At 42.1% G+C, this 22726-nt stretch overlaps 1 protein-coding gene across 1 annotated transcript in view; it reads right to left on the reverse strand.

Moving 5' to 3' along the window:
- Positions 1 to 22726, reverse strand: part of LOC139556891 (laminin subunit alpha-5-like) — a 195218-nt gene that overhangs the window by 92544 nt on the left and 79948 nt on the right. The window contains exons 14-21 of the mRNA XM_071370986.1: positions 20357 to 20491; positions 19182 to 19316; positions 17512 to 17649; positions 10304 to 10456; positions 9901 to 9953; positions 8919 to 9024; positions 8007 to 8106; positions 7641 to 7797 (exon numbers count right to left, since the gene is read on the reverse strand). Of these exons, the coding sequence (XP_071227087.1) occupies positions 7641 to 7797; positions 8007 to 8106; positions 8919 to 9024; positions 9901 to 9953; positions 10304 to 10456; positions 17512 to 17649; positions 19182 to 19316; positions 20357 to 20491 (977 nt within the window). The remainder of the gene's footprint in view (positions 1 to 7640; positions 7798 to 8006; positions 8107 to 8918; positions 9025 to 9900; positions 9954 to 10303; positions 10457 to 17511; positions 17650 to 19181; positions 19317 to 20356; positions 20492 to 22726) is intronic.

The following is a 22726-nucleotide window of genomic DNA, read 5'->3' on the forward strand; positions in this document are numbered from 1 at the left end:
CCAGGATGGACACCCTGCCCATCATGTCCAGGCCACCGCGGTTCACATAGTGCAAGACTATTTGAAACAGGTCCGGAGAGCTAACCGAGACTTGAACCACCACCTTAGACTGGCGGGAGGACATGGAGGGAAATGGAGAGGTAGGAGGGAAGGGAGGAAGGAGGGGGGATGGAGAGGAGGAGGGGGGATGGAGAGGAGGAGAGAGGAGAGGGAGGATGGAGAGGAGGGGAGAGGAGAGGGAGGAAGGAGGGGGGGAGGGAGGAAGGAGGGGGGATGGAGAGGAGGGGAGAGGGAGGAGGAGAAGGGATGGAGAGGAGGGGAGAGGAGGGAAGGAAGGGGGGTGGAGAGGAGGGGAGAAGAGGGAAGAAAGAGGAGGAAGGAGGGAGGATGGAGGAGGAGAGAGGGAAGAGGAGAAGGGATGGAGAGGAGGGGAGAGGAGAGGGAGGAAGGAGGGGGGAGGGAGGAAGGAGGGGGGATGGAGAGGAGGAGAGAGGAGAGAGAGGAAGGAGGGGGGATGGAGAGGAGGGGAGAGGGAGGAGGAGAAGGGATGGAGAGGAGGGGAGAGGAGGGAAGGAAGGGGGGTGGAGAGGAGGGGAGAAGAGGGAAGAAAGAGGAGGAAGGAGGGAGGATGGAGGAGGAGAGAGGGAAGAGGAGAAGGGATGGAGAGGAGGGGAGAGAAGGAAGAGGGAGAGGAGAGGAGGAAGGAGGGAGGATGGAGGAGGAGAGAGTGAAGGGAGATGAGGGTGGGGGGGGGGAGGGAGGGAGGAGGAGAGGGGATGGAGAGGAGTGGAGAGGAGGGAGGGGAGAGGAGGAAGGAGGGAAGGGAGATGAGGGTGGGAGGGGAGATGAGGAAGGAAGGTGGTACAGGAGAGAGGGGTAGAAAAGGGAAAAAGCAGGGAGGGAAGGCCACTCCTTAATACCAATACCACCACCACCACTGCAGCCAAAGCCAACCAGTCCAGCACCATAGAGATGGGAAGAGGGCGAACATCCTATCTTTGCCATTGACCGCTTATGTGGCAGCATGGGCAGCGCTATTGAGGGCTCTCCATTTTAAAGTAGACCATTTCTTCTTGGTTCTTTTCTACTGCCATCTACACTACTAGAATGTTTTATCAGAAATTTAATTTATTGACTAATGCTGTGTACACAAATTGACTTTTGGACCTTTTCACGCAGTCTTGCCCCGCTACTGGTTGGATATGTGTAGTGTTTATAAGAAGGAGGGGAGCCTGCCTCTCGTCAGAAATCACATTTATTTTTGGGAGATTGCAAAATATTACAGTTTCATTCAAGACAGAATAAACATATTGTTTCAGGTGATAATAAAACATGTTTTGTTTAGTTACATTTTCGTCAACTTGTTTCTCTAACTTTATAGCAAGTCAAGCTAGCTTATGCAGAGCAGCTAATGTTAGAAAGCTAGCTAAAAGCTAGGCTAGGTGGAAGATACTGAAGCAGCACCTAATAATTATCATCATAAACAAACATCATTACCATCACAAACTTTTCCGAATTCAAACGGGAGGTAAATATTGACCTCCAATGTTATAATATTCAACATTGCTATTAAAATAGTACTAATTTATAGTACCTCATTCGGTGGTTAGGTAACTTCCTGTTCTATTGACGGACTCTGGCCAGACTGTGGTTAGGTAACTTCCTGTTATATTGACACTCTGGCTGGACTGTGGTTAGGTAACTTCCTGTTATATTGACACTCTGGCTGGACTGTGGTTAGGTAACTTCCTGTTATATTGACACTCTGGCCGGACTGTGGTTAGGTAACTTCCTGTTCTATTGACACACTGGCCAGACTATGGTTTGGTAACTTCCTGTTATATTGACACTCTGGCTGGACTGTGGTTAGGTAACTTCCTGTTATATTGACACTGGCTGGACTGTGGTTTGGTAACTTCCTGTTCTATTGACACTCTGGCCGGACTGTGGTTAGCTAACTTCCTGTTCTATTGACACACTGGCCAGACTGTGGTTTGGTAACTTCCTGTTCTTTTGACACACTGGGCGGACTATGGTTTGGTAACTTCCTGTTCTTTTGACACACTGGCCGGACTATGGTTTGGTAACTTCCTGTTCTTTTGACGGATTCTGGTTGGACTGAAGATGATTCAGAGTTTGAAAAATTCCTGCAAACGCCACTCCGTTGCGAATGGTCCCCATTGAAATGAATGACATCTGGCGCAACGCAACAGACTGCAAAGTTAGGATGGATGTGTAGGGGGCGTAATTCCTTCTGCTGACCTGAATGTAATCCTGTGATACTTCCTTAATCCATTGGAAGTCCCACCCAGTAGGCTACTTTAAAAATGGTGAAATCCCTCAATGGTGTTGCCCATTTTAAAACAGGACCAAGTGTGCCCGCTATCGATCTCTATGCCGAGCACACCCGCCACCCACACCTGCCACCCACACCCGCCACCCACCCCCGCCACTCACCCACCCCCGCCACTCCTCCTGCCACCCACCCACCCACCCACTCAATAAAACACACTAGCAGACCCTCAATACAAACAAACTAGCTTCAGCCATCAATCACTCAAGCATAAAGCAAGCTGGGATACTATAGATAAACCATAAACCTATTGGAATGGTTGCACATGCAGGGGTAGAATGACTTCTCGGCCAACAATAATAATACATCTTGTATAGACATTTCATTATCTTAGACTTCAATATAATAAGGATCCACTAAGATAATACCAAGGATTTATATAGTAGGGACCAAGAAAATACCAAGGATTTATATAGTAGGGACTAAGATAATACCAAGGATGTTTATAGTAGGGACCAAGATAATACCAAGGATTTATATAGTAGGGACTAAGATAATAACAAGGATTTATATAGTAGGGACAAAGATAATACCAAGGATTTATATAGTAGGGACTAAGATAATACCAAGGATGTATATAGTAGGGACTAAGATAATACCAAGGATGTATATAGTAGGGACCAAGATAATACCAAGGATTTATATAGTAGGGACTAAGATAATACCAAGGATTTATATAGTAGGGACTAAGATAATACCAAGGATGTATATAGTAGGGACTAAGATAATACCAAGGATTTATATAGTAGGGACTAAGATAATACCAAGGATTTATATAGTAGGGACTAAGATAATACCAAGGATTTATATAGTAGGGACAAAGATAATACCAAGGATTTATATAGTAGGGACTAAGATAATACCAAGGATTTATATAGTAGGGACTAAGATAATACCAAGGATTTATATAGTAGGGACTAAGATAATACCAAGGATTTATATAGTAGGGACCAAGATAATACCAAGGATTTATATAGTAGGGACCAAGATAATACCAAGGATTTATATAGTAGGGACTAAGATAATACCAAGGATTTATATAGTAGGGACTAAGATAATACCAAGGATTTATATAGTAGGGACTAAGATAATACCAAGGATTTATATAGTAGGGACTAAGATAATACCAAGGATTTATATAGTAGGGACTAAGATAATACCAAGGATGTTTATAGTAGGGACTAAGATAATACCAAGGATTTATATAGTAGGGACTAAGATAATACCAAGGATTTATATAGTAGGGACCAAGATAATACCAAGGATTTATATAGTAGGGACTAAGATAATACCAAGGATTTATATAGTAGGGACTAAGATAATACCAAGGATTTATATAGTAGGGACTAAGATAATACCAAGGATTTATATAGTAGGGACTAAGATAATACCAAGGATTTATATAGTAGGGACTAAGATAATACCAAGGATTTATATAGTAGGGACTAAGATAATACCAAGGATTTATATAGTAGGGACTAAGATAATACCAAGGATTTATATAGTAGGGATTAAGATAATACCAAGGATGTATATAGTAGGGACTAAGATAATACCAAGGATGTATATAGTAGGGACTAAGATAATACCAAGGATTTATATAGTAGGGACAAAGATAATACCAAGGATGTATATAGTAGGGACTAAGATAATACCAAGGATTTATATAGTAGGGACTAAGATAATACCAAGGATTTATATAGTAGGGACTAAGATAATACCAAGGATTTATATAGTAGGGACAAAGATAATACCAAGGATTTATATAGTAGGGACTAAGATAATACCAAGGATTTATATAGTAGGGACTAAGATAATACCAAGGATTTATATAGTAGGGACAAAGATAATACCAAGGATTTATATAGTAGGGACCAAGATAATACCAAGGATTTATATAGTAGGGACTAAGATAATACCAAGGATTTATATAGTAGGGACTAAGATAATACCAAGGATTTATATAGTAGGGACAAAGATAATACCAAGGATTTATATAGTAGGGACTAAGATAATAACAAGGATTTATATAGTAGGGACTAAGATAATACCAAGGATTTATATAGTAGGGACTAAGATAATACCAAGGATTTATATAGTAGGGACAAAGAAAATACCAAGGATTTATATAGTAGGGACTAAGATAATACCAAGGATTTATATAGTAGGGACTAAGATAATACCAAGGATTTATATAGTAGGGACTAAGATAATACCAAGGATTTATATAGTAGGGACTAAGATAATACCAAGGATTTATATAGTAGGGACTAAGATAATACCAAGGATGTATATAGTAGGGACTAAGATAATAACAAGGATTTATATAGTAGGGACTAAGATAATACCAAGGATTTATATAGTAGGGACTAAGATAATACCAAGGATTTATATAGTAGGGACTAAGATAATACCAAGGATTTATATAGTAGGGACTAAGATAATACCAAGGATTTATATAGTAGGGACTAAGATAATACCAAGGATTTATATAGTAGGGACTAAGATAATACCAAGGATGTATATAGTAGGGACTAAGATAATACCACGATATTTATATAGTAGGGACTAAGATAATACCAAGGATGTATATAGTAGGGACAAAGATAATACCAAGGATTTATATAGTAGGGACTAAGATAATACCAAGGATTTATATAGTAGGGACTAAGATAATACCAAGGATTTATATAGTAGGGACTAAGATAATACCAAGGATTTATATAGTAGGGACTAAGATAATACCAAGGATGTTTATAGTAGGAACTAAGATAATACCAAGGATTTATATAGTAGGGACTAAGATAATACCAAGGATTTATATAGTAGGGACTAAGATAATACCAAGGATTTATATAGTAGGGACTAAGATAATACCAAGGATTTATATAGTAGGGACAAAGCTAATACCAAGGATTTATATAGTAGGGACTAAGATAATACCAAGGATTTATATAGTAGGGACTAAGATAATACCAAGGATTTATATAGTAGGGACTAAGATAATACCAAGGATTTATATAGTAGGGACTAAGATAATACCAAGGATTTATATAGTAGGGACTAAGATAATACCAAGGATTTATATAGTAGGGACCAAGATAATACCAAGGATTTATATAGTAGGGACCAAGATAATACCAAGGATTTATATAGTAGGGACTAAGATAATACCAAGGATTTATATAGTAGGGACCAAGATAATACCAAGGATTTATATAGTAGGGACTAAGATAATACCAAGGATTTATATAGTAGGGACAAAGATAATACCAAGGATTTATATAGTAGGGACCAAGATAATACCAAGGATTTATATAGTAGGGACTAAGATAATACCAAGGATTTATATAGTAGGGACTAAGATAATACCAAGGATGTATATAGTAGGGACTAAGATAATACCAAGGATTTATATAGTAGGGACAAAGATAATACCAAGGATGTATATAGTAGGGACTAAGATAATACCAAGGATGTATATAGTAGGGACTAAGATAATACCAAGGATTTATATAGTAGGGACTAAGATAATACCAAGGATTTATATAGTAGGGACTAAGATAATACCAATGATTTATATAGTAGGGACAAAGATAATACCAAGGATTTATATAGTAGGGACTAAGATAATACCAAGGATTTATATAGTAGGGACTAAGATAATACCAAGGATTTATATAGTAGGGACTAAGATAATACCAAGGATTTATATAGTAGGGACTAAGATAATACCAAGGATTTATATAGTAGGGACTAAGATAATACCAAGGATTTATATAGTAGGGACTAAGATAATACCAAGGATTTATATAGTAGGGACTAAGATAATACCAAGGATTTATATAGTAGGGACTAAGATAATACCAAGGATTTATATAGTAGGGACTAAGATAATACCAAGGATTTATATAGTAGGGACAAATATACCAAGGATTTATATAGTAGGGACTAAGATAATACCAAGGATTTATATAGTAGGGACTAAGATAATACCAAGGATTTATATAGTAGGGACTAAGATAATACCAAGGATTTATATAGTAGGGACCAAGATAATACCAAGGATTTATATAGTAGGGACTAAGATAATACCAAGGATTTATATAGTAGGGACAAAGATAATACCAAGGATTTATATAGTAGGGACTAAGATAATACCAAGGATTTATATAGTAGGGACTAAGATAATACCAAGGATTTATATAGTAGGGACTAAGATAATACCAAGGATTTATATAGTAGGGACAAAGATAATACCAAGGATTTATATAGTAGGGACTAAGATAATACCAAGGATTTATATAGTAGGGACTAAGATAATACCAAGGATGTATATAGTAGGGACTAAGATAATACCAAGGATTTATATAGTAGGGACAAAGATAATACCAAGGATGTATATAGTAGGGACTAAGATAATACCAAGGATTTATATAGTAGGGACTAAGCAATTAATTCCTTTAGGAATTCAGTTACTACTGTTGTTTATACAACTATAAAAAAATTAAAAATAATTTGTAAACATACACTAGCTGCATGTCCAGAGTGAGACCTTAGGCAATAGAAGGAGGACAGAATCCTATAAACATATATTTAGTACTGGCCCAGTGTGTGGGTCGAGTGTAGAGCCATAGAGATATACTGTACACTCAGAGGACAGTTTATTAGGTACATATAGTAATGGGTCTTTGCCTCCAGAACAGCCTGAATTCTTCGGGGCGTGGGATTCTACAAGTTGTCGGGAAACGTTCAAACGGTGCTCAATTGGTATCAAGGGACCTAACGTGGGCCAGGGAAACATTCCCCGCACCATTACACCACCACAAGCCTGTACCGTTAACACCAGGCAGGATGGGGCCATGAACTCATACTGCCTACGCCAAATTCTGACTCTGCCATCAGCATGACGCAACAGGAACCGAGATTTTGTCGGACCAGGCAACGTTTTTCCACCTTTAATTGTCCATTGTTGGTGATCTCGTGCCCAGGAGGCCGGCTGTTTCTGAGTTACTGGATCCGGTATGCCTGGTACCGACGATCATTCCTCACTCAGTCGCTTAGGTCACTAGTTTGACCCATTCTAATGTTCAATCAAACACGGTAACTGGATGCCTGTCTGCCTGCTTCATATAGCAAGCCACGGCCACGTGACTCACTGTCTGTAGGAGCGAACCATTTTCGTGAACAGGGTGGTGTACCTAATAAACTGGCCACCGAGTGTATTTAGGCTATATGTACACTACCTGTTAATATAGAGTACATGTGTCTGGTAGAGAAGACTAACCTGTATTGGGGACATCTGAGCGTACCCTCTCCAGCTGAACCGTTCAAATTCCACGGGGTTATAGCCGAAACGCACCGGCCGCCCGTCCAGCATGGTACCCTCCTCTATCTCAAACTTCAGGTGGTGGAGGTCTGGAAAGTAGTGGTCCGGACGAGGCCTAGGACAAAGGTTTTAAATTGTTTTAATGGTTTTAATACTTCGGTCTTTAAAATAAGATTCTGCAGGCCTTCAGATGGATACTGTGTGTTGTTTCTCAAGGGGTTTGAGTTAAAACAGCTATCTGGAGAGAAAAAAAAGTGATTGGGAAATCTTTTTATTTTGATTGCGTGATGCAAAGTGAAGGTTTTTACACCATTTTTCCCTCACCTGTTACACTTGGGTCCCTCTACGTTGGGTCTGCAGCGACATCTCCCGTTCCTCTCCCCGCAGGACTGTCCCGTTGATCCTCCAATGTCACACTGACAACCTGCAACGTACAAACCAACACATCCTGATATACTGCAGTACAACCTGTAACATACACACCAACACATCCTGATATACTGATATACTGTAGTACAACCTACAACATACACACCAACACATCCTGATATACTGCAGTACAACCTACAACATACACACCAACACATCCTGATATACTGCAGTACAACCTGTAACATACACACCAACACATCCTGATATACTGATATACTGCAGTACAACCTGTAACCTACACACCAACACATCCTGATATACTGATATACTGCAGTACAACCTGTAACCTACACACCAACACATCCTGATATACTGATATACTGCAGTACAACCTGTAACCTACACACCAACACATCCTGATATACTGATATACTGCAGTACAACCTGTAACATACACACCAACACATCCTGATATACTGATATACTGCAGTACAACCTACAACATACACACCAACACATCCAACACATCCTGATATACTGCAGTACAACCTGTAACCTACACACCAACACATCTAGAGGACTTGATATACTGCTGTACACAATTATCACATCTCTATAACTTAAGTCCTCGTACAACAGTGTTAAAGTGTTATTGTAGCAGAGGAGATTTGGAATCACACTCTTATATATATATATATATATATATATATATATATATATATATATATTTGCGGGAAGTAGCCTTTCTTGAGACATGTAAAACCCAACTGTTGCCCTCGAACCAAGAGGATGTCCTCTTGATCTAATGGTTAAGATGTTGGGTTGCTGATTCCTACTGGTTCCTACTGGTTCCATTAGGCTTACCTTGACAGCCGAAGAAGCTGTCACTCCGCAGGTTGAAGAATCCATCTTTACACACGGAGCAGGTGCCACCACACGCGTTGGGCTTACAGTGACACTGGCCGTTACTCTGAAACACAGAAATAGAGAGGAGATGTTGTTCAATTATTATCATTAATATTATTATTATTATAATAATAAATATTATTATAATTATGATTATTTATTTTTATATAATTATAAGCATTATTATTATAATAATAATTATTATTATTTTTATTATTATAATTATTATTATAATTATGACAAGTTTTACAATAATAATAATTATAATTATAATTATTATAAGTATTACTATTTTTATTATTATTATTATTATTATTATTACACTAGTAGTGCTAGCCAGTGTTATGTCCATTCCAAAGAGTATTGAATCACTGAGAAAACCCCATCTTTACTGCTAAACCATATTATTTGCTAAATGACTGTACATCCATGTTGTTTGTAATAAGCCCACTTCTCTTTTTTTAAATTTTTTAAAATACATTTTACCCCCTTTTTCTCCCCAATTTCGTGGTATCCAATTGTTAGTAGTTACTATCTTGTCTCATCGCTACAACTCCCGTACGGGCTCGGGAGAGACGAAGGTCGAAAGCCATGCGTCCTCCGAAACACAACCCAACCAAGCCGCACTGCTTCTTAACACAGCACGCCTCCAACCCGGAAGCCAGCCGCACCAATGTGTTGGAGGAAACACGTGCACCTGACCCCCTTGGTTAGTGCGCACTGCGCCCGGCCCGCCACAGGAGTTGCTGGTGCGCAATATCCCTACTGGCCAAACCCTCTCTAACCCGGACGACGCTAGGCCAATTGTGCGTCGCCCCACGGACCTCCCGGTCGCGACAGAGCCTGGGCGCGAACCCAGAGTCTCTGGTGGCACAGCTAGCGCTGCGATGCAGTGCCCTAGACCACTGCGCCACCCGGGAGGCATAAGCCCACTTCTCACCTGAGCACACTCTGCCACACCAGCCATCGTTCCTTCAACGTTGCAATCACAGTCTGAGAGAAGGAGGAACACACAGAACATTTATTTCACTATTGGACTGCCATAGGCATATGAAACAGGTAAACCTCACAATAACCAATACAATGCCTCCTTTTGATGACATTTAAAGCAGGGGGGGCAATTCCAGTCCTCGAAGGGCCTGATTGGTGTCACAGTTTTGCCCCAGCACCCAGCTAACACACCTGACTCCAATAATCACCTAATCACGATCTTTAGTTTAGAATGCAATTTGATTAATCAGCTGTGTTTGCTAGAGATGGGAGGGGGGAAAGTGTGACACCAATCAGGCGCTGGAGGACTGGAGTTGCCCACCCCTGACTTAAAGGGTAAAGTTGTGTCTTACTGGAGCATCCATAGACGGTGTCAGGTGACAGGTTCCAGAACAGAGGTTTACACCTGTCACAGGCCACTCCCTCCACGTAGAGAAGACACTCACAGGAGCCAACGGTTGGCAGGACCTTGTTCTGTACAGAACCGGCTGGGTTACATGTATCAGCTGCAGAGCACAGAAAGAAACAAATAGTTTAGTAAAATACAAGAAACAAAAAGTTTTGTAAAATACAGGAAACAAAAAGTTTTGTAAAATACAGGAAATAGATAGTATAGTAAAATACAGGAAACAAATAGTTTAGTAAAATACAGGAAATAAATAGTTTAGTAAAATACAGGAAACAAATAGTTTAGTAAAATACAGGAAATAAATAGTATAGTAAAATACAGGAAACAAATAGTTTAGTAAAATGCAGGAAACAAATAGTTTAGTAAAATACAGGAAATAAATAGTTTAGTAAAATACAGGAAACAAATAGTTTAGTAAAATACAGGAAACAAATAGTTTAGTAAAATACAAGAAACAAAATAGTTTAGTAAAATATTCATTATTTTATCTTTCCTTATAGATGGACAATGGATTGGGAGATTCAAATCAAATGTTATTAGTCACATGCGCCGAATACAACAGGTGTAGACCTTACAGTGAAATGCTGAATACAACAGGTGTAGTAGACCTTACAGTGAAATGCTGAATACAACAGGTGTAGTAGACCTTACAGTGAAATGCTGAATACAACAGGTGTAGACCTTACAGTGAAATGCTGAATACAACAGGTGTAGACCTTACAGTGAAATGCCGAATACAACAGGTGTAGACCTTACCGAGTCAATGTGGAGGCTATATACAGGGTGTTACGGTACAGAGTCAATGTGGAGGCTATATACAGGGGGTACCGGTACCGAGTCAATGTGGAGGCTATATACAGGGGGTACCGGTACAGAGTCAATGTGGAGGCTATATACAGGGTATTACGGTACAGGGTCAATGTGGAGGCTATATACAGGGGGTACCGGTACCGAGTCAATGTGGAGGCTATATACAGGGGGTACCGGTACCGAGTCAGTGTGGAGGCTATATACAGGGGGTACCGGTACCGAGTCAATGTGGAGGCTATATACAGGGTGTTACGGTACAGAGTCAATGTGGAGGCTATATACAGGGGGTACCGGTACCGAGTCAATGTGGAGGCTATATACAGGGGGTACCGGTACCGAGTCAATGTGGAGGCTATATACAGGGTATTACGGTACAGGGTCAATGTGGAGGCTATATACAGGGGGTACCGGTACCGAGTCAATGTGGAGGCTATATACAGGGGGTACCGGTACCGAGTCAATGTGGAGGCTATATACAGGGTATTACGGTACCGAGTCAATGTGGAGGCTATATACAGGGTGTTACGGTACAGGGTCAATGTGGAGGCTATATACAGGGGGTACCGGTACCGAGTCAATGTGGAGGCTATATACAGGGGGTACCGGTACCGAGTCAATGTGGAGGCTATATACAGGGGGTACCGGTACCGAGTCAATGTGGAGGCTATATACAGGGGGTACCGGTACCGAGTCAATGTGGAGGCTATTTACAGGGTTTACCGGTACAGAGTCAATGTGGAGGCTATATACAGGAGGTACCGGTACAGAGACAATGTGGAGGCTATATACAGGGGGTACCGGTACAGAGACAATGTGGAGGCTATATACAGGGTGTTACGGTACAGAGTCAATGTGGAGGCTATATACAGGGGGTACTGGTACAGGGTCAATGTGGAGGCTATATACAGGGTATTACGGTACAGAGTCAATGTGGAGGCTATATACAGGGGGTACCGTTACAGAGACAATGTGGAGGCTATATACAGGGTGTTACGGTACAGAGTCAATGTGGAGGCTATATACAGGGGGTACTGGTACAGGGTCAATGTGGAGGCTATATACAGGGTATTACGGTACAGGGTCAATGTGGAGGCTATATACAGGGGGTTACGGTACAGAGTCAATGTGGAGGCTATATACAGGGGGTACTGGTACAGAGTCAATGTGGAGGCTATATACAGGGGGTACCGGTACAGAGTCAATGTGGAGGCTATATACAGGGTGTTACGGTACAGAGTCAATGTGGAGGCTATATACAGGGGGTACCGGTACAGAGTCAATGTGGAGACTATATACAGGGTATTACGGTACAGAGTCAATGTGGAGGCTATATACAGGGTGTTACGGTACAGAGTCAATGTGGAGGCTATATACAGGGGGTACCGGTACAGAGTCAATGTGGAGGCTATATACAGGGTATTACGGTACAGAGTCCATGTGGAGGCTATATACAGGGTATTACGGTACAGAGTCAATGTGGAGGCTATATACAGGGTATTACGGTACAGAGTCAATGTGGAGGCTATATACAGGGTATTACGGTACAGAGTCAATGTGGAGGCTATATACAGGAGGTACCGGTACAGAGACAATGTGGAGGCTATATACAGGGGGTACCGGTACAGAGACAATGTGGAGGCTATATACAGGGTGTTACGGTACAGAGTCAATGTGGAGGCTATATACAGGGGGTACTGGTACAGGGTCAATGTGGAGGCTATATACAGGGTATTACAGTACAGAGTCAATGTGGAGGCTATATACAGGGGGTACCGTTACAGAGACAATGTGGAGGCTATATACAGGGTGTTACGGTACAGAGTCAATGTGGAGGCTATATACAGGGGGTACTGGTACAGGGTCAATGTGGAGGCTATATACAGGGTATTACGGTACAGGGTCAATGTGGAGGCTATATACAGGGGGTTACGGTACAGAGTCAATGTGGAGGCTATATACAGGGGGTACTGGTACAGAGTCAATGTGGAGGCTATATACAGGGGGTACCGGTACAGAGTCAATGTGGAGGCTATATACAGGGTGTTACGGTACAGAGTCAATGTGGAGGCTATATACAGGGGGTACCGGTACAGAGTCAATGTGGAGACTATATACAGGGTATTACGGTACAGAGTCAATGTGGAGGCTATATACAGGGTGTTACGGTACAGAGTCAATGTGGAGGCTATATACAGGGGGTACCGGTACAGAGTCAATGTGGAGGCTATATACAGGGTATTACGGTACAGAGTCCATGTGGAGGCTATATACAGGGTATTACGGTACAGAGTCAATGTGGAGGCTATATACAGGGTATTACGGTAGAGAGTCAATGTGGAGGCTATATACAGGGTATTACGGTACAGAGTCAATGTGGAGGCTATATACAGGGTATTACGGTACAGAGTCCATGTGGAGGCTATATACAGGGTATTACGGTACAGAGTCAATGTGGAGGCTATATACAGGGTATTACGGTACAGAGTCAATGTGGAGGCTATATACAGGGTATTACGGTACAGAGTCAATGTGGAGGCTATATACAGGGGGTACCGGTACAGAGTCAATGTGGAGGCTATATACAGGGTATTACGGTACAGAGTCAATGTGGAGGCTATATACAGGGTCATACGGTACTGAGTCAATGTGGAGGCTATATACAGGGTATTACGGTACAGAGTCAATGTGGAGGCTATATACAGGGGGTACCGGTACAGAGTCAATGTGGAGGCTATATACAGGGTATTACGGTACAGAGTCAATGTGGAGGCTATATACAGGGTATTACGGTACAGAGTCAATGTGGAGGCTATATACAGGGGGTACCGGTACAGAGTCAACGTGGAGGCTATATACAGGGTATTACGGTACAAAGTCCATGTGGAGGCTATATACAGGGTATTACGGTACAGAGTCAATGTGGAGGCTATATACAGGGTATTACGGTACAGAGTCAATGTGGAGGCTATATACAGGGTGTTACGGTACAGAGTCAATGTGGAGGCTATATACATGGGGTACCGGTACAGAGTCAATGTACCGGTACAGATGTGGAGGCTATATACAGGGGGTACTGGTACAGGGTCAATGTGGAGGCTATATACAGGGTATTACGGTACAGGGTCAATGTGGAGGCTATATACAGGGGGTTACGGTACAGAGTCAATGTGGAGGCTATATACAGGGGGTACCGGTACAGAGTCAATGTGGAGGCTATATACAGGGGGTACCGGTACAGAGTCAATGTGGAGGCTATATACAGGGTGTTACGGTACAGAGTCAATGTGGAGGCTATATACAGGGGGTACCGGTACAGAGTCAATGTGGAGACTATATACAGGGTATTACGGTACAGAGTCAATGTGGAGGCTATATACAGGGTGTTACGGTACAGAGTCAATGTGGAGGCTATATACAGGGGGTACCGGTACAGAGTCAATGTGGAGGCTATATACAGGGTATTACGGTACAGAGTCCATGTGGAGGCTATATACAGGGTATTACGGTACAGAGTCCATGTGGAGGCTATATACAGGGTATTACGGTACAGAGTCAATGTGGAGGCTATATACAGGGTATTACGGTACAGAGTCCATGTGGAGGCTATATACAGGGTATTACGGTACAGAGTCAATGTGGAGGCTATATACAGGGTATTACGGTACAGAGTCAATGTGGAGGCTATATACAGGGTATTACGGTACAGAGTCAATGTGGAGGCTATATACAGGGTGGTACCGGTACAGAGTCAATGTGGAGGCTATATACAGGGTATTACGGTACAGAGTCAATGTGGAGGCTATATACAGGGTCATACGGTACTGAGTCAATGTGGAGGCTATATACAGGGTATTACGGTACAGAGTCAATGTGGAGGCTATATACAGGGGGTACCGGTACAGAGTCAATGTGGAGGCTATATACAGGGTATTACGGTACAGAGTCAATGTGGAGGCTATATACAGGGTATTACGGTACAGAGTCAATGTGGAGGCTATATACAGGGTCATACGGTACTGAGTCAATGTGGAGGCTATATACAGGGTATTACGGTACAGAGTCAATGTGGAGGCTATATACAGGGGGTACCGGTACAGAGTCAATGTGGAGGCTATATACAGGGGGTACCGGTACAGAGTCAATGTGGAGGCTATATACAGGGTATTACGGTACAGAGTCCATGTGGAGGCTATATACAGGGTATTACGGTACAGAGTCAATGTGGAGGCTATATACAGGGTATTACGGTACAGAGTCAATGTGGAGGCTATATACAGGGTGTTACGGTACAGAGTCAATGTGGAGGCTATATACAGGGGGTACCGGTACAGAGTCAATGTGGAGCCTATATACAGGGTGTTACGGTACAGAGTCAATGTGGAGGCTATATACAGGGTATTACGGTACAGAGTCAATGTGGAGGCTATATACAGGGTGTTACGGTACAGAGTCAATGTGGAGGCTATATACAGGGGGTACCGGTACAGAGTCAATGTGGAGGCTATATACAGGGTATTACGGTACAGAGTCAATGTGGAGGCTATATACAGGGGGTTACGGTACAGAGTCAATGTGGAGGCTATATACAGGGGGTACCGGTACAGAGTCAATGTGGAGGCTATATACAGGGGGTACCGGTACAGAGTCAATGTGGAGGCTATATACAGGGGGTACCAGTACAGAGTCAAAGTGGAGGCTATATACAGGGTGTTACGGTACAGAGTCCATGTGGAGGCTATATACAGGGTATTACGGTACAGAGTCAATGTGGAGGCTATATACAGGGGGTACCGGTACAGAGTCCATGTGGAGGCTATATACAGGGTATTACGGTACAGAGTCAATGTGGAGGCTATATACAGGGTGTTACGGTACAGAGTCAATGTGGAGGCTATATACAGGGTGTTACGGTACAGAGTCAATGTGGAGGCTATATACAGGGTGTTACGGTACAGAGTCAATGTGGAGGCTATATACAGGGGGTACCGGTACCGAGTCAATGTGGAGGCTATATAAAGGGTGTTACGGTACAGAGTCCATGTGGAGGCTATATACAGGGTATTACGGTACAGAGTCCATGTGGAGGCTATATACAGGGTATTACGGTACAGAGTCAATGTGGAGGCTATATACAGGGGGTACCGGTACAGAGTCAATGTGGAGGCTATATACAGGGTGTTACGGTACAGAGTCAATGTGGAGGCTATATACAGGGTGTTACGGTACAGAGTCAATGTGGAGGCTATATACAGGGTATTACGGTACAGAGTCAATGTGGAGGCTATATACAGGGTGTTACGGTACAGAGTCCATGTGGAGGCTATATACAGGGTGTTACGGTACAGAGTCAATGTGGAAGCTATATACAGGGGGTACTGGTACAGAGTCAATGTGGAGGCTATATACAGGGTGTTACGGTACAGAGTCAATGTGGAGGCTATATACAGGGTATTACGGTACAGAGTCAATGTGGAGGCTATATACAGGGTGTTACGGTACAGAGTCAATGTGGAGGCTATATACAGGGTATTACGGTACAGAGTCAATGTGGTGGCTATATACAGGGTGTTACGGTACAGAGTCAATGTGGAGGCTATATACAGGGTGTTACGGTACAGAGTCAATGTGGTGGCTATATACAGGGGGTTACGGTACAGAGTCAATGTGGAGGCTATATACAGGGTATTACGGTACAGAGTCAATGTGGAGGCTATATACAGGGTATTACGGTACAGAGTCAATGTGGAGGCTATATACAGGGTATTACGGTACAGAGTCAATGTGGAGGCTATATACAGGGTGTTACGGTACAGAGTCAATGTGGAGGCTATATACAGGGTATTACGGTACAGAGTCAATGTGGAGGCTATATACAGGGTGTTACGGTACAGAGTCAATGTGGAGGCTATATACAGGGTATTACGGTACAGAGTCAATGTGGAGGCTATATACAGGGTATTACGGTACAGAGTCAATGTGGAGGTTATATACAGGGTATTGCGGTACAGAGTCCATGTGGAGGCTATATACAGGGTATTACGGTACAGAGTCAATGTGGAGGCTATATACAGGGTATTACGGTACAGAGTCAATGTGGAGGCTATATACAGGGTGTTACGGTACAGAGTCCATGTGGAGGCTATATACAGGGTATTACGGTACAGAGTCAATGTGGAGGCTATATACAGGGGGAAATCGAGATGGATCCTGAATGTATGTGTGTATTATATGAGCAAAGGGACTGAATTAATTTGTCATTGAGGGATAATAAAGCTCTATTGTTGGATTAATTGATCGATTGATCGATTGAATTAATGATCAAGTCCATAGGAGGTTACCTACCTTGGCAGAGAGGGAATCCGTAGGTTCCAGAGCTGCAGGTGTCACACCTCTGTCCCACGGCGTTGGGTAGACAGGTACACTGACCACTCACCTGGTCACAGCTACTGAACCTGGTGCCCTCAGCGGAGCACTGACAAGCTGAGGGAGGAGAGAGACACATTAGTATAGTAGCTGGGGAGACAGGAGAGAGATATTAACACATTAGCATAGTAGCTGGAGACAGGAGAGAGATATTAACACATTAGCATAGTAGCTGGGGAGACAGGAGAGAGATATTAACACATTAGCATAGTAGATGTGGAGACAGGAGAGAGATATTAACACATTAGTATAGTAGCTGGGGAGACAGGAGAGAGATATTAACACATTAGCATAGTAGCTGGGGGGCAGGAGAGAGATATTAACACATTAGCATAGTAGCTGGGGAGACAGGAGAGAGATATTAACACATTAGCATAATAGATGTGGAGACAGGAGAGAGATATTAACACATTAGCATAATAGATGTGGAGACAGGAGAGAGATATTAACACATTAGCATAATAGATGTGGAGACAGGAGAGAGATATTAACACATTAGCATAGTAGCTGGGGAGACAGGAGCCAGCTAGCATTTAGCTAGATTCAGACTTGAATTTAGTGACAGACTAGACAGGATAATAAATACATAACAACACGTGACAGGTTAGACAGGGTAATAAATACATATCAACACGTGACAGATTAGACAGGGTAATACATACATAAAACATGACAGATTAGACAGGATAACAAATGCATAACATGTGACAGATTAGACAGGATAATAAATGCATAACAGCACGTGACAGATTAGACAGGATAATAAATACATAACAGCACCTGACAGATTAGACAGGATAATAAATACATAACAACATGTGACAGACTAGACAGGATAATAAATACATAACAGCACCTGACAGATTAGACAGGATAATAAATACATAACAACATGTGACAGACTAGACAGGATAATAAATACATACCAACACGTGACAGATTGGACAGGATAGTAAATACATAACACGTGACAGATTAGACAGGATAATAAATACTGTACATAGCAACACGTGACAGATTAGACAGGAAATTAAATACAGAACACGTGACAGATTAGACAGTATAATAAATACATAACACAAGACAGAGTAGACAGGAAAATAAATACTGTACATACCAACACGTGACAGATTAGACAGGATAATAAATACATAACAGCATCTGACAGATTAGACAGGATAATAAATACATACCAACACGTGACAGATTAGACAGGATAATAAATACATACCAACACGTGACAGATTATACAGGATAATAAATACATACCAACACGTGACAGATTAGACAGGATAATAAATACATACCAACACGTGACAGATTATACAGGATAATAAATACATACCAACACGTGACAGATTAGACAGGATAATAAATACATACCAACACGTGACAGATTAGACAGGATAATAAATACATAACAACACGTGACAGATTAGACAGGATAATAAATACATACAGCGCAGCCGGCCACCCATCGTTTAAGAAAGTGCCTTGGACATATTTAGAAATTACTTTTAGATATTGAAGCAATCTGATTTTAACAATCAATCAGGCTTTGAGATGTCGTCTGAACTCTGACAACTTACGTGTGCAGCTGGGGAAGCCGTAGAAACCAGGAGCACACTGGTCACAGGCGGCGCCGCTGTAGTTGGGTCTGCAGTGGCAGTGGCCTGACACACTGCAGCTAGAGCCCAGGGAGGTGCGAGGATCACAGGTGCACACTGGGTAAACAGGAAGTAACAACATTAGATAGTGGCCGTGTTCGAAAGCAGTAATTCTGCTCAGTCGCTAATCACCAACTGAGCAGACTGACCGGTCGACAAATAATAATGAGTTATTTAAGATGTAAGGTGATTTGTCTTCTGTCTACGACTGCAATGTAGTCTCAAACATCACCAAACTGTTTTGGTAGAGAGTTCAGACACCTCTACAAAATTACTGAAATGTGGTGTGTTTTGTGGTGTCTGGTATGTGTAGTTGTGGTGTTTGTAGTTGTGGTGTCTGTGGTTGTGGTGTCTGTAGTTGTGGTGTGTGTAGTTGTGGTGTCTGTAGTTGTGGTGTCTGTAGTTGTGGTGTCTGTAGTTGTGGTGTCTGTAGTTGGGGTGTGTGTAGTTGTGGTGTGTGTAGTTGTGGTGCCTGTAGTTGTGGTGTCTGTAGTTGGGGTGTGTGTAGTTGGGGTGTGTGTAGTTGGGGTGTGTGTAGTTGTGGTGTGTGCAGTTGTGGTGTCTGTAGTTGTGGTGTCTGTAGTTGTGGTGTCTGTAGTTGGGGTGTGTGTAGTTGGGGGGTGTGTAGTTGGGGTGTGTGTAGTTGTGGTGTGTGTAGTTGGGGTGTGTGTAGTTGGGGTGTGTGTAGTTGGGGTGTGTGTAGTTGGGGGGGGGGTGTAGTTGGGGTGTGTGTAGTTGGGGTGTGTGTAGTTGGGGTGTGTGTAGTTGTGGTGTCTGTAGTTGTGGTGTCTGTAGTTGGGTGTGTGTAGTTGGGGTGTGTGTAGTTGGAGTGTGTGTAGTTGGGGTGTGTGTAGTTGGGGTGTGTGTAGTTGGAGTGTGTGTAGTTGGGGTGTGTGTAGTTGGGGTGTGTGTAGTTGGGGTGTGTGTAGTTGTGGTGTGTGTAGTTGGGGTGTGTGTAGTTGGGGTGTGTGTAGTTGGGGTGTGTGTAGTTGGGGTGTGTGTAGTTGGGGTGTGTTTTATTCTGGTGTCTGGTGTGTGTGTAGATATGGTGTGTGTAGTTGATGAGTGTGGTCTGTGGGCCGGTCAGCGGTCAGTACCTTGGCAGTTGGGGTAGGAGTGGAAGCCTGATCTACACTGCTCACATCGCGGCCCCTGGAACTCCGGACGACACACACACCGTCCAGACACATCACAGCCCTCTGGGAGAGAACCCACGCTGCTACAGCCACACACTGACGGGAAAGACAAACTGAGTTTGTGTGACAACATTTATGAACTTTTATTGTAATTCCAAAACAGAATTCATTCCAGAAACAATTCACTCAACATACAAGCGGTCCTGATTCCTGAGTCAGTATATCCATGGTCCTGTGTGTTAGTATTGAGCTGTATATCCATGGTCCTGTCTTGTATATCAGTATTGAGCTGTATATCCATGGTCCTGTGTGTTGTGTTAGTATTGAGCTGTATATCCATGGTCCTGTGTGTTAGTATTGAGCTGTATATCCATGGTCCTGTGTTGTATATCAGTATTGAGCTGTATATCCATGGTCTTGTCTTGTATATCAGTATTGAGCTGTATATCCATGGTCCTGTGTGTTGTGTCAGTATTGAGCTGTATATCCATGGTCCTGTGTTGTATATCAGTATTGAGCTGTATATCCATGGTCCTGTGTTTTATATCAGTATTGAGCTGTATATCCATGGTCCTGTGTTGTATATTAGTATTGAGCTGTATATCCATGGTCCTGTGTTGTATATCAGTATTGAGCTGTATATCCATGGTCCTGTATGTTGTGTTAGTATTGAGCTGTATATCCATGGTCCTGTGTTTTATATCAGTATTGAGCTGTATATCCATAGTCCTGTGATGTATATCAGTATTGAGCTGTATATCCATGGTCCTGTGTTGTTTGTCAGTATTGAGCTGTATATCCATGGTCCTGTGTTGTGTGTCAGTATTGAGCTGTATATCCATGGTCCTGTGTTGTGTGTCAGTATTGAGCTGTATATCCATGGTCCTGTGTGTTGTGTCAGTATTGAGCTGTATATCCATGGTCCTGTGTTGTATATCAGTATTGAGCTGTATATCCATGGTCCTGTGTTGTATATCAGTATTGAGCTGTATATCCATGGTCCTGTGTTGTATATCAGTATTGAGCTGTATATCCATGGTCCTGTGATGTATATCAGTATTGAGCTGTATATCCATAGTCCTGTGATGTATATCAGTATTGAGCTGTATATCCATGGTCCTGTGTTGTATGTCAGTATTGAGCTGTATATCCATGGTCCTGTGTTGTATATCAGTATTGAGCTGTATATCCATGGTCCTGTGTTGTATATCAGTATTGAGCTGTATATCCATGGTCCTGTGATGTATATCAGTATTGAGCTGTATATCCATAGTCCTGTGATGTATATCAGTATTGAGCTGTATATCCATGGTCCTGTGTTGTATATCAGTATTGAGCTGTATATCCATGGTCCTGTGATGTATATCAGTATTGAGCTGTATATCCATGGTCCTGTGTTGTATATCAGTAATGAGCTGTATATCCATAGTCCTGTGTTGTATGTCAGTATTGAGCTGTATATCCATGGTCCTGTGATGTATATCAGTAATGAGCTGTATATCCATAGTCCTGTGTTGTATGTCAGTATTGAGCTGTATATCCATGGTCCTGTGTTGTATATCAGTATTGAGCTGTATATCCATGGTCCTGTGTGTTAGTATTGAGCTGTATATCCATGGTCCTGTGTTGTATATCAGTATTGAGCTGTATATCCATGGTCCTGTGTTGTATATCAGTATTGAGCTGTATATCCATGGTCCTGTGTTGTATATCAGTATTGAGCTGTATATCCATGGTCCTGTGTTGTATATCAGTATTGAGCTGTATATCCATGGTCCTGTGATGTATATCAGTATTGAGCTGTATATCCATGGTCCTGTGATGTATATCAGTATTGAGCTGTATATACATGGTCCTGTGTTGTATATCAGTATTGAGCTGTATATCCATGGTCCTGTGTTGTATATCAGTATTGAGCTGTATATCCATAGTCCTGTGTTGTATATCAGTATTGAGCTGTATATCCATGGTCCTGTGTTGTATATCAGTATTGAGCTGTATATCCATGGTCCTGTGTTGTATGTCAGTATTGAGCTGTATATCCATGGTCCTGTGTTGTATATCAGTATTGAGCTGTATATCCATGGTCCTGTGTTGTATATCAGTATTGAGCTGTATATCCATGGTCCTGTGATGTATATCAGTATTGAGCTGTATATCCATAGTCCTGTGATGTATATCAGTATTGAGCTGTATATCCATGGTCCTGTGTTGTATATCAGTATTGAGCTGTATATCCATGGTCCTGTGATGTATATCAGTATTGAGCTGTATATCCATGGTCCTGTGTTGTATATCAGTAATGAGCTGTATATCCATAGTCCTGTGTTG

Source organism: Salvelinus alpinus, chromosome 28 (assembly GCF_045679555.1).
Source record: "Salvelinus alpinus chromosome 28, SLU_Salpinus.1, whole genome shotgun sequence".
In the NCBI taxonomy this organism is placed as follows: domain Eukaryota; kingdom Metazoa; phylum Chordata; class Actinopteri; order Salmoniformes; family Salmonidae; genus Salvelinus; species Salvelinus alpinus.